At 56.4% G+C, this 12,157-nt stretch overlaps 1 protein-coding gene across 1 annotated transcript; it reads left to right on the top strand.

The window, feature by feature from the left end:
- Positions 1-1,075: 1,075 nt before the first annotated feature.
- On the top strand, positions 1,076-11,625 carry LOC138395604 (uncharacterized). The gene is made up of 13 exons (XM_069488452.1): positions 1,076-1,190; positions 2,175-2,344; positions 2,758-2,997; positions 3,962-4,130; positions 5,115-5,284; positions 5,698-5,937; positions 6,902-7,070; positions 8,055-8,224; positions 8,638-8,877; positions 9,842-10,010; positions 10,064-10,145; positions 10,810-11,187; positions 11,578-11,625. Exons 1-13 carry the CDS (start codon positions 1,114-1,116, stop codon positions 11,623-11,625), a joined length of 2,322 nt encoding a protein of 773 aa, XP_069344553.1. The 5' UTR covers positions 1,076-1,113.
- The last annotated feature ends 532 nt before the right edge of the window (positions 11,626-12,157 follow it).

The following is a 12,157-nucleotide window of genomic DNA, read 5'->3' as shown; positions in this document are numbered from 1 at the left end:
AGCCCTGGATCCTCGCAGCCAGCACGGACTCTGGGCACCAGTGGCTAATCCTCCCAGGTGGGCAGGACAGGGGAGCAGGAGGCTCTGATGTGGGGGTTGCTGTCACCATGCCGGGGGGCGGGGAAGGGATAGTGGGGCCCCTCCATGCTCACTCAGGGCCAGGTGGAAATCCACGGTGCTCTCCCATTGTGAGAAGAACAAGGTCTTGGGTTTTGGCTCAGACCTGCCCTCAGGTCCTGGCATGACACTTCTTGGTTGTTCACCTTGGCTATGTCCCTTGTCTTCTTAGGTCTTCACATTTCAAGTCACACACCTGAGCGCCCTGAAAAATAATATCTATATTTAATTGTTTAGGTGATCATTAACACAATTTCCAAAGTGGCTGATTCAGTAACCATTGTTCAATTAAAACTATGACCATATCGTATCTCATCCTTCTATCTTTCGGTGATTTATCACTTACATAGCGATTTCACGTGGATTTTTTTTTTTTAACAATGTTGATCCTGGGCCCACCCAAAGGTCAGTCTGCTGACATATGCAGGTTTTATTCCAGTTCTTTAATCCTCTTTTTGAAATGCAGGACAACCTTTTTGGTAAACTGTCCAAGTCAGTTTGCCCTGTGACCATCCCACCTAGTTCATCACCTGCAGGCATGGCAGGGCCGTGTCCTCAGTTTCCTTCTCAGAAGGGCCCACTTCTGCTCAGGCTGTCTTAACACAGAGCTCCCAGCCCCCACATCCTGTCCTGCCCCTCCTTGCTCTCTGTCCCTCTCCATCTCCTCCTGGAGCCTGTGGGGCTGCCTGGGGCTCCTCTGTCGGGCGATGCCCTCATAGGAGAGGTGACAAGCCCCAGGTACCCAGGACTCCATGAGGGTCATGAGCAGTCAGGAGCCCCAGTCTGGCCCCTTGGGGAGGGCTCCTGTGAAGGGCTCAGCGCTCACAGGTGGTGAAGCCCAGACTCGTGTCCCGGTAACTTGTATCATCTGAGCCTCTGCTCTTCCCTCTGGTCTGTCTTCCAGTTCTCGGATTCCCACGAGCCCAGCCAGGACTCCCCCAGCTGGCACAGACAGTCTGTCCCCTGCTCGCTGGCCCGAGTGCCCTGAAACCGAGGATGAGTGAGAGAAAGTTGCTGTTCAGCAAGTGGAGAGTGGCGTGCAGTGTCCCAGGCCTGCAGCTGCCGGTGCAGAGGTAACTCCACCTGCGGTCTGACACGCACGCACTCCCGCTGTTCTCTGTGCCAGGTGCCAGGCCGGCTCCGGCTGCTCTTTCTCTGCCACATGTGTTCCCTCCAACAGCCGCCGTACCCTCCATCTGGTCTCGATGGTCAGGTTGATCATTGACTTTGCAAGGCCAGCCGGGTGCCTGGAATGCACCTGCCAGAACTCAAGAATTTTCCTTCTTTTCCACCCTTGGGAACCTGTAGCTCCCTAGGAATGGTCCCTGCCATGACTCACTGCAACCTCTGAATGAGAACAGTTCAAAGGGAGCACATCTTTTGCTCATGACAAAAAGGAATGCAGAACCTGGTCCCAGGCAGGAGACCTGCACTGGCCTTGTGAGATTTGTGTCTGGCCCCAGAGGTGCAGGGCTGTGTGACGGGGGTGCAGTGTCCAGGGACTCAGTGTCCAGGCACTGTGGACTCATTGGAGCTGACATGAGCTGAAGAACACTGGAGGCGCCCTAAAGTGACGTCAGTGCAGAAATAGTTGCACAGGGCAGGACATCAATCCTCATAGACCATGGGGTGCTGAGGCGTCTGCTCTCTCTCCATGTCATTCCCATTTGTACCTCTGCGAGTCCGGGCAAGAGTCCCTGCTCTCTGGGTGCAATTCCATTGGGAATCTCTCCTTCTTCCTTTCTTTGCCGACCCTCCCTAGGAAAATTCCTTTACTGTTTCTAAATCCTGATCCCTGTCCCAGCCAGGGTGACGCACAGCCTCCAGTGGCTTATTGGTTTCTCCATTGGACCCTTTCTCTCCTCCTTCCAGACAGTGTGGAAAGGGCCAGAGGCCTGGCTTCTGCATCCGGGGTTGTCAGTAACAGGTCACGTGGCTTTAGTGGACTCTCAGCCCTTCAGCGCCACGCTCTCCTCGTCAGACCAAGGGGGACTGGATGTGGATGAGTCCGAGGTCTCATCCCTCCTGCCTTCCTCTTTGGTTCTTCCTCTCCCCAGTGTGCCCAGGGAGCTGCAGGAGGATGCAGGGACTGAAGGACTGTCACAGGCACTGATGGAGCAGGATTTCCCTCCTGGCGGTGCTGACCTGTCTGAGTGCCAAGAGCCCATCAGAAGCGCCGCCTCCCTGTCTGTCGAGCATGAGGTCAGCTCTGTTCTGGATGGAGCGGGTGAGTCCTCCGGTGATAAAGGGGTAAGTCTCACTGGCGTCCCAGGTGGCCTCGCTGTGCTCAGTCCTCTGCCTGGGCTGAGCGATGTCCCTGCAGGCCGACCCTGGAGACATGGTTGGTTCCTGTCAGGTGCTCGGGCAGAGTTTTCTGCACAGAGGGGAGGTGGGTCTGGGAGCTTTGCCGTCTGCCCAGCCCCTGACCGTTTCTCTGCCAGCCTGGGCACCTGGGATCTCTGCTTCTCCAGGCACACCCCTGACAGACGACATCTCCTTCATATACTCAATGTCTTTCTGTGTTGCCACGGTCACTGGGTGGTCTCACTGACCCGCAGGGACATCAGAGATGGGTGTTCTGGGAGGACGTAGCAAAGAGAGCACTGGGATTGTTCCCCCTGAAGCCTCTTCTCCTTTCAGCCCCCACGCAGGAGGCCTGTCCCCAAGGGCCTTGGAGTGGAGACTTGAGCCCCTGCGTGTCACAGGTGCAAGCTGCAAACACACAGCTGCAGCCAAGCACCCTGGTGACCGACTGTCTGCGGCTGCAGCTGGACCAGCAGTGGGGTCGTGGCTGTGGCTTCACCACATGGAGCCTCCCCTGCCAGCCCTGGATCCTCACAGCCAGCGCGGACTCTGGGCACCAGTGGCTAATCCTCCCAGGTGGGCAGGACAGGGGAGCAGGAGGCTCTGATGTGGGGGTTGCTGTCACCATGCCGGGGGGCGGGGAAGGGATAGTGGGGCCCCTCCATGCTCACTCAGGGCCAGGTGGAAATCCACGGTGCTCTCCCATTGTGAGAAGAACAAGGTCTTGGGTTTTGGCTCAGACCTGCCCTCAGGTCCTGGCATGACACTTCTTGGTTGTTCACCTTGGCTATGTCCCTTGTCTTCTTAGGTCTTCACATTTCAAGTCACACACCTGAGCGCCCTGAAAAATAATATCTATATTTAATTGTTTAGGTGATCATTAACACAATTTCCAAAGTGGCTGATTCAGTAACCATTGTTCAATTAAAACTATGACCATATCGTATCTCATCCTTCTATCTTTCGGTGATTTATCACTTACATAGCGATTTCACGTGGATTTTTTTTTTTTAACAATGTTGATCCTGGGCCCACCCAAAGGTCAGTCTGCTGACATATGCAGGTTTTATTCCAGTTCTTTAATCCTCTTTTTGAAATGCAGGACAACCTTTTTGGTAAACTGTCCAAGTCAGTTTGCCCTGTGACCATCCCACCTAGTTCATCACCTGCAGGCATGGCAGGGCCGTGTCCTCAGTTTCCTTCTCAGAAGGGCCCACTTCTGCTCAGGCTGTCTTAACACAGAGCTCCCAGCCCCCACATCCTGTCCTGCCCCTCCTTGCTCTCTGTCCCTCTCCATCTCCTCCTGGAGCCTGTGGGGCTGCCTGGGGCTCCTCTGTCGGGCGATGCCCTCATAGGAGAGGTGACAAGCCCCAGGTACCCAGGACTCCATGAGGGTCATGAGCAGTCAGGAGCCCCAGTCTGGCCCCTTGGGGAGGGCTCCTGTGAAGGGCTCAGCGCTCACAGGTGGTGAAGCCCAGACTCGTGTCCCGGTAACTTGTATCATCTGAGCCTCTGCTCTTCCCTCTGGTCTGTCTTCCAGTTCTCGGATTCCCAGGAGCCCAGCCAGGACTCCCCCGGCTGGCGCAGACAGTCTGTCCCCTGCTCGCTGGCCCGAGTGCCCTGAAACCGAGGATGAGTGAGAGAAAGTTGCTGTTCAGCAAGTGGAGAGTGGCGTGCAGTGTCCCAGGCCTGCAGCTGCCGGTGCAGAGGTAACTCCACCTGCGGTCTGACACGCACGCACTCCCGCTGTTCTCTGTGCCAGGTGCCAGGCCGGCTCCGGCTGCTCTTTCTCTGCCACATGTGTTCCCTCCAACAGCCGCCGTACCCTCCATCTGGTCTCGATGGTCAGGTTGATCATTGACTTTGCAAGGCCAGCCGGGTGCCTGGAATGCACCTGCCAGAACTCAAGAATTTTCCTTCTTTTCCACCCTTGGGAACCTGTAGCTCCCTAGGAATGGTCCCTGCCATGACTCACTGCAACCTCTGAATGAGAACAGTTCAAAGGGAGCACATCTTTTGCTCATGACAAAAAGGAATGCAGAACCTGGTCCCAGGCAGGAGACCTGCACTGGCCTTGTGAGATTTGTGTCTGGCCCCAGAGGTGCAGGGCTGTGTGACGGGGGTGCAGTGTCCAGGGACTCAGTGTCCAGGCACTGTGGACTCATTGGAGCTGACATGAGCTGAAGAACACTGGAGGCGCCCTAAAGTGACGTCAGTGCAGAAATAGTTGCACAGGGCAGGACATCAATCCTCATAGACCATGGGGTGCTGAGGCGTCTGCTCTCTCTCCATGTCATTCCCATTTGTACCTCTGCGAGTCCGGGCAAGAGTCCCTGCTCTCTGGGTGCAATTCCATTGGGAATCTCTCCTTCTTCCTTTCTTTGCCGACCCTCCCTAGGAAAATTCCTTTACTGTTTCTAAATCCTGATCCCTGTCCCAGCCAGGGTGACTCACAGCCTCCAGTGGCTTATTGGTTTCTCCATTGGACCCTTTCTCTCCTCCTTCCAGACAGTGTGGAAAGGGCCAGAGGCCTGGCTTCTGCATCCGGGGTTGTCAGTAACAGGTCACGTGGCTTTAGTGGACTCTCAGCCCTTCAGCGCCACGCTCTCCTCGTCAGACCAAGGGGGACTGGATGTGGATGAGTCCGAGGTCTCATCCCTCCTGCCTTCCTCTTTGGTTCTTCCTCTCCCCAGTGTGCCCAGGGAGCTGCAGGAGGATGCAGGGACTGAAGGACTGTCACAGGCACTGATGGAGCAGGATTTCCCTCCTGGCGGTGCTGACCTGTCTGAGTGCCAAGAGCCCATCAGAAGCGCCGCCTCCCTGTCTGTCGAGCATGAGGTCAGCTCTGTTCTGGATGGAGCGGGTGAGTCCTCCGGTGATAAAGGGGTAAGTCTCACTGGCGTCCCAGGTGGCCTCGCTGTGCTCAGTCCTCTGCCTGGGCTGAGCGATGTCCCTGCAGGCCGACCCTGGAGACATGGTTGGTTCCTGTCAGGTGCTCGGGCAGAGTTTTCTGCACAGAGGGGAGGTGGGTCTGGGAGCTTTGCCGTCTGCCCAGCCCCTGACCGTTTCTCTGCCAGCCTGGGCACCTGGGATCTCTGCTTCTCCAGGCACACCCCTGACAGACGACATCGCCTTCATATACTCAATGTCTTTCTGTGTTGCCACGGTCACTGGGTGGTCTCACTGACCCGCAGGGACATCAGAGATGGGTGTTCTGGGAGGACGTAGCAAAGAGAGCACTGGGATTGTTCCCCCTGAAGCCTCTTCTCCTTTCAGCCCCCACGCAGGAGGCCTGTCCCCAAGGGCCTTGGAGTGGAGACTTGAGCCCCTGCGTGTCACAGGTGCAAGCTGCAAACACACAGCTGCAGCCAAGCACCCTGGTGACCGACTGTCTGCGGCTGCAGCTGGACCAGCAGTGGGGTCGTGGCTGTGGCTTCACCACATGGAGCCTCCCCTGCCAGCCCTGGATCCTCACAGCCAGCGCGGACTCTGGGCACCAGTGGCTAATCCTCCCAGGTGGGCAGGACAGGGGAGCAGGAGGCTCTGATGTGGGGGTTGCTGTCACCATGCCGGGGGGCGGGGAAGGGATAGTGGGGCCCCTCCATGCTCACTCAGGGCCAGGTGGAAATCCACGGTGCTCTCCCATTGTGAGAAGAACAAGGTCTTGGGTTTTGGCTCAGACCTGCCCTCAGGTCCTGGCATGACACTTCTTGGTTGTTCACCTTGGCTATGTCCCTTGTCTTCTTAGGTCTTCACATTTCAAGTCACACACCTGAGCGCCCTGAAAAATAATATCTATATTTAATTGTTTAGGTGATCATTAACACAATTTCCAAAGTGGCTGATTCAGTAACCATTGTTCAATTAAAACTATGACCATATCGTATCTCATCCTTCTATCTTTCGGTGATTTATCACTTACATAGCGATTTCACGTGGATTTTTTTTTTTTAACAATGTTGATCCTGGGCCCACCCAAAGGTCAGTCTGCTGACATATGCAGGTTTTATTCCAGTTCTTTAATCCTCTTTTTGAAATGCAGGACAACCTTTTTGGTAAACTGTCCAAGTCAGTTTGCCCTGTGACCATCCCACCTAGTTCATCACCTGCAGGCATGGCAGGGCCGTGTCCTCAGTTTCCTTCTCAGAAGGGCCCACTTCTGCTCAGGCTGTCTTAACACAGAGCTCCCAGCCCCCACATCCTGTCCTGCCCCTCCTTGCTCTCTGTCCCTCTCCATCTCCTCCTGGAGCCTGTGGGGCTGCCTGGGGCTCCTCTGTCGGGCGATGCCCTCATAGGAGAGGTGACAAGCCCCAGGTACCCAGGACTCCATGAGGGTCATGAGCAGTCAGGAGCCCCAGTCTGGCCCCTTGGGGAGGGCTCCTGTGAAGGGCTCAGCGCTCACAGGTGGTGAAGCCCAGACTCGTGTCCCGGTAACTTGTATCATCTGAGCCTCTGCTCTTCCCTCTGGTCTGTCTTCCAGTTCTCGGATTCCCAGGAGCCCAGCCAGGACTCCCCCAGCTGGCGCAGACAGTCTGTCCCCTGCTCGCTGGCCCGAGTGCCCTGAAACCGAGGATGAGTGAGAGAAAGTTGCTGTTCAGCAAGTGGAGAGTGGCGTGCAGTGTCCCAGGCCTGCAGCTGCCGGTGCAGAGGTAACTCCACCTGCGGTCTGACACGCACGCACTCCCGCTGTTCTCTGTGCCAGGTGCCAGGCCGGCTCCGGCTGCTCTTTCTCTGCCACATGTGTTCCCTCCAACAGCCGCCGTACCCTCCATCTGGTCTCGATGGTCAGGTTGATCATTGACTTTGCAAGGCCAGCCGGGTGCCTGGAATGCACCTGCCAGAACTCAAGAATTTTCCTTCTTTTCCACCCTTGGGAACCTGTAGCTCCCTAGGAATGGTCCCTGCCATGACTCACTGCAACCTCTGAATGAGAACAGTTCAAAGGGAGCACATCTTTTGCTCATGACAAAAAGGAATGCAGAACCTGGTCCCAGGCAGGAGACCTGCACTGGCCTTGTGAGATTTGTGTCTGGCCCCAGAGGTGCAGGGCTGTGTGACGGGGGTGCAGTGTCCAGGGACTCAGTGTCCAGGCACTGTGGACTCATTGGAGCTGACATGAGCTGAAGAACACTGGAGGCGCCCTAAAGTGACGTCAGTGCAGAAATAGTTGCACAGGGCAGGACATCAATCCTCATAGACCATGGGGTGCTGAGGCGTCTGCTCTCTCTCCATGTCATTCCCATTTGTACCTCTGCGAGTCCGGGCAAGAGTCCCTGCTCTCTGGGTGCAATTCCATTGGGAATCTCTCCTTCTTCCTTTCTTTGCCGACCCTCCCTAGGAAAATTCCTTTACTGTTTCTAAATCCTGATCCCTGTCCCAGCCAGGGTGACGCACAGCCTCCAGTGGCTTATTGGTTTCTCCATTGGACCCTTTCTCTCCTCCTTCCAGACAGTGTGGAAAGGGCCAGAGGCCTGGCTTCTGCATCCGGGGTTGTCAGTAACAGGTCACGTGGCTTTAGTGGACTCTCAGCCCTTCAGCGCCACGCTCTCCTCGTCAGACCAAGGGGGACTGGATGTGGATGAGTCCGAGGTCTCATCCCTCCTGCCTTCCTCTTTGGTTCTTCCTCTCCCCAGTGTGCCCAGGGAGCTGCAGGAGGATGCAGGGACTGAAGGACTGTCACAGGCACTGATGGAGCAGGATTTCCCTCCTGGCGGTGCTGACCTGTCTGAGTGCCAAGAGCCCATCAGAAGCGCCGCCTCCCTGTCTGTCGAGCATGAGGTCAGCTCTGTTCTGGATGGAGCGGGTGAGTCCTCCGGTGATAAAGGGGTAAGTCTCACTGGCGTCCCAGGTGGCCTCGCTGTGCTCAGTCCTCTGCCTGGGCTGAGCGATGTCCCTGCAGGCCGACCCTGGAGACATGGTTGGTTCCTGTCAGGTGCTCGGGCAGAGTTTTCTGCACAGAGGGGAGGTGGGTCTGGGAGCTTTGCCGTCTGCCCAGCCCCTGACCGTTTCTCTGCCAGCCTGGGCACCTGGGATCTCTGCTTCTCCAGGCACACCCCTGACAGACGACATCTCCTTCATATACTCAATGTCTTTCTGTGTTGCCACGGTCACTGGGTGGTCTCACTGACCCGCAGGGACATCAGAGATGGGTGTTCTGGGAGGACGTAGCAAAGAGAGCACTGGGATTGTTCCCCCTGAAGCCTCTTCTCCTTTCAGCCCCCACGCAGGAGGCCTGTCCCCAAGGGCCTTGGAGTGGAGACTTGAGCCCCTGCGTGTCACAGGTGCAAGCTGCAAACACACAGCTGCAGCCAAGCACCCTGGTGACCGACTGTCTGCGGCTGCAGCTGGACCAGCAGTGGGGTCGTGGCTGTGGCTTCACCACATGGAGCCTCCCCTGCCAGCCCTGGATCCTCACAGCCAGCGCGGACTCTGGGCACCAGTGGCTAATCCTCCCAGGTGGGCAGGACAGGGGAGCAGGAGGCTCTGATGTGGGGGTTGCTGTCACCATGCCGGGGGGCGGGGAAGGGATAGTGGGGCCCCTCCATGCTCACTCAGGGCCAGGTGGAAATCCACGGTGCTCTCCCATTGTGAGAAGAACAAGGTCTTGGGTTTTGGCTCAGACCTGCCCTCAGGTCCTGGCATGACACTTCTTGGTTGTTCACCTTGGCTATGTCCCTTGTCTTCTTAGGTCTTCACATTTCAAGTCACACACCTGAGCGCCCTGAAAAATAATATCTATATTTAATTGTTTAGGTGATCATTAACACAATTTCCAAAGTGGCTGATTCAGTAACCATTGTTCAATTAAAACTATGACCATATCGTATCTCATCCTTCTATCTTTCGGTGATTTATCACTTACATAGCGATTTCACGTGGATTTTTTTTTTTTAACAATGTTGATCCTGGGCCCACCCAAAGGTCAGTCTGCTGACATATGCAGGTTTTATTCCAGTTCTTTAATCCTCTTTTTGAAATGCAGGACAACCTTTTTGGTAAACTGTCCAAGTCAGTTTGCCCTGTGACCATCCCACCTAGTTCATCACCTGCAGGCATGGCAGGGCCGTGTCCTCAGTTTCCTTCTCAGAAGGGCCCACTTCTGCTCAGGCTGTCTTAACACAGAGCTCCCAGCCCCCACATCCTGTCCTGCCCCTCCTTGCTCTCTGTCCCTCTCCATCTCCTCCTGGAGCCTGTGGGGCTGCCTGGGGCTCCTCTGTCGGGCGATGCCCTCATAGGAGAGGTGACAAGCCCCAGGTACCCAGGACTCCATGAGGGTCATGAGCAGTCAGGAGCCCCAGTCTGGCCCCTTGGGGAGGGCTCCTGTGAAGGGCTCAGCGCTCACAGGTGGTGAAGCCCAGACTCGTGTCCCGGTAACTTGTATCATCTGAGCCTCTGCTCTTCCCTCTGGTCTGTCTTCCAGTTCTCGGATTCCCAGGAGCCCAGCCAGGACTCCCCCAGCTGGCGCAGACAGTCTGTCCCCTGCTCGCTGGCCCGAGTGCCCTGAAACCGAGGATGAGTGAGAGAAAGTTGCTGTTCAGCAAGTGGAGAGTGGCGTGCAGTGTCCCAGGCCTGCAGCTGCCGGTGCAGAGGTAACTCCACCTGCGGTCTGACACGCACGCACTCCCGCTGTTCTCTGTGCCAGGTGCCAGGCCGGCTCCGGCTGCTCTTTCTCTGCCACATGTGTTCCCTCCAACAGCCGCCGTACCCTCCATCTGGTCTCGATGGTCAGGTTGATCATTGACTTTGCAAGGCCAGCCGGGTGCCTGGAATGCACCTGCCAGAACTCAAGAATTTTCCTTCTTTTCCACCCTTGGGAACCTGTAGCTCCCTAGGAATGGTCCCTGCCATGACTCACTGCAACCTCTGAATGAGAACAGTTCAAAGGGAGCACATCTTTTGCTCATGACAAAAAGGAATGCAGAACCTGGTCCCAGGCAGGAGACCTGCACTGGCCTTGTGAGATTTGTGTCTGGCCCCAGAGGTGCAGGGCTGTGTGACGGGGGTGCAGTGTCCAGGGACTCAGTGTCCAGGCACTGTGGACTCATTGGAGCTGACATGAGCTGAAGAACACTGGAGGCGCCCTAAAGTGACGTCAGTGCAGAAATAGTTGCACAGGGCAGGACATCAATCCTCATAGACCATGGGGTCCTGAGGCGTCTGCTCTCTCTCCATGTCATTCCCATTTGTACCTCTGCGAGTCCGGGCAAGAGTCCCTGCTCTCTGGGTGCAATTCCATTGGGAATCTCTCCTTCTTCCTTTCTTTGCCGACCCTCCCTAGGAAAATTCCTTTACTGTTTCTAAATCCTGATCCCTGTCCCAGCCAGGGTGACGCACAGCCTCCAGTGGCTTATTGGTTTCTCCATTGGACCCTTTCTCTCCTCCTTCCAGACAGTGTGGAAAGGGCCAGAGGCCTGGCTTCTGCATCCGGGGTTGTCAGTAACAGGTCACGTGGCTTTAGTGGACTCTCAGCCCTTCAGCGCCACGCTCTCCTCGTCAGACCAAGGGGGACTGGATGTGGATGAGTCCGAGGTCTCATCCCTCCTGCCTTCCTCTTTGGTTCTTCCTCTCCCCAGTGTGCCCAGGGAGCTGCAGGAGGATGCAGGGACTGAAGGACTGTCACAGGCACTGATGGAGCAGGATTTCCCTCCTGGCGGTGCTGACCTGTCTGAGTGCCAAGAGCCCATCAGAAGCGCCGCCTCCCTGTCTGTCGAGCATGAGGTCAGCTCTGTTCTGGATGGAGCGGGTGAGTCCTCCGGTGATAAAGGGGTAAGTCTCACTGGCGTCCCAGGTGGCCTCGCTGTGCTCAGTCCTCTGCCTGGGCTGAGCGATGTCCCTGCAGGCCGACCCTGGAGACATGGTTGGTTCCTGTCAGGTGCTCGGGCAGAGTTTTCTGCACAGAGGGGAGGTGGGTCTGGGAGCTTTGCCGTCTGCCCAGCCCCTGACCGTTTCTCTGCCAGCCTGGGCACCTGGGATCTCTGCTTCTCCAGGCACACCCCTGACAGACGACATCGCCTTCATATACTCAATGTCTTTCTGTGTTGCCACGGTCACTGGGTGGTCTCACTGACCCGCAGGGACATCAGAGATGGGTGTTCTGGGAGGACGTAGCAAAGAGAGCACTGGGATTGTTCCCCCTGAAGCCTCTTCTCCTTTCAGCCCCCACGCAGGAGGCCTGTCCCCAAGGGCCTTGGAGTGGAGACTTGAGCCCCTGCGTGTCACAGGTGCAAGCTGCAAACACACAGCTGCAGCCAAGCACCCTGGTGACCGACTGTCTGCGGCTGCAGCTGGACCAGCAGTGGGGTCGTGGCTGTGGCTTCACCACATGGAGCCTCCCCTGCCAGCCCTGGATCCTCACAGCCAGCGCGGACTCTGGGCACCAGTGGCTAATCCTCCCAGGTGGGCAGGACAGGGGAGCAGGAGGCTCTGATGTGGGGGTTGCTGTCACCATGCCGGGGGGCGGGGAAGGGATAGTGGGGCCCCTCCATGCTCACTCAGGGCCAGGTGGAAATCCACGGTGCTCTCCCATTGTGAGAAGAACAAGGTCTTGGGTTTTGGCTCAGACCTGCCCTCAGGTCCTGGCATGACACTTCTTGGTTGTTCACCTTGGCTATGTCCCTTGTCTTCTTAGGTCTTCACATTTCAAGTCACACACCTGAGCGCCCTGAAAAATAATATCTATATTTAATTGTTTAGGTGATCATTAACACAATTTCCAAAGTGGCTGATTCAGTAACCA

This window comes from Eulemur rufifrons, chromosome 15, assembly GCF_041146395.1.
Source record: "Eulemur rufifrons isolate Redbay chromosome 15, OSU_ERuf_1, whole genome shotgun sequence".
Lineage (NCBI taxonomy): Eukaryota > Metazoa > Chordata > Mammalia > Primates > Lemuridae > Eulemur > Eulemur rufifrons.
The sequence above is the reverse complement of the archived record's forward strand: the minus strand, read 5'-3'. Positions and strand labels throughout refer to the sequence as shown.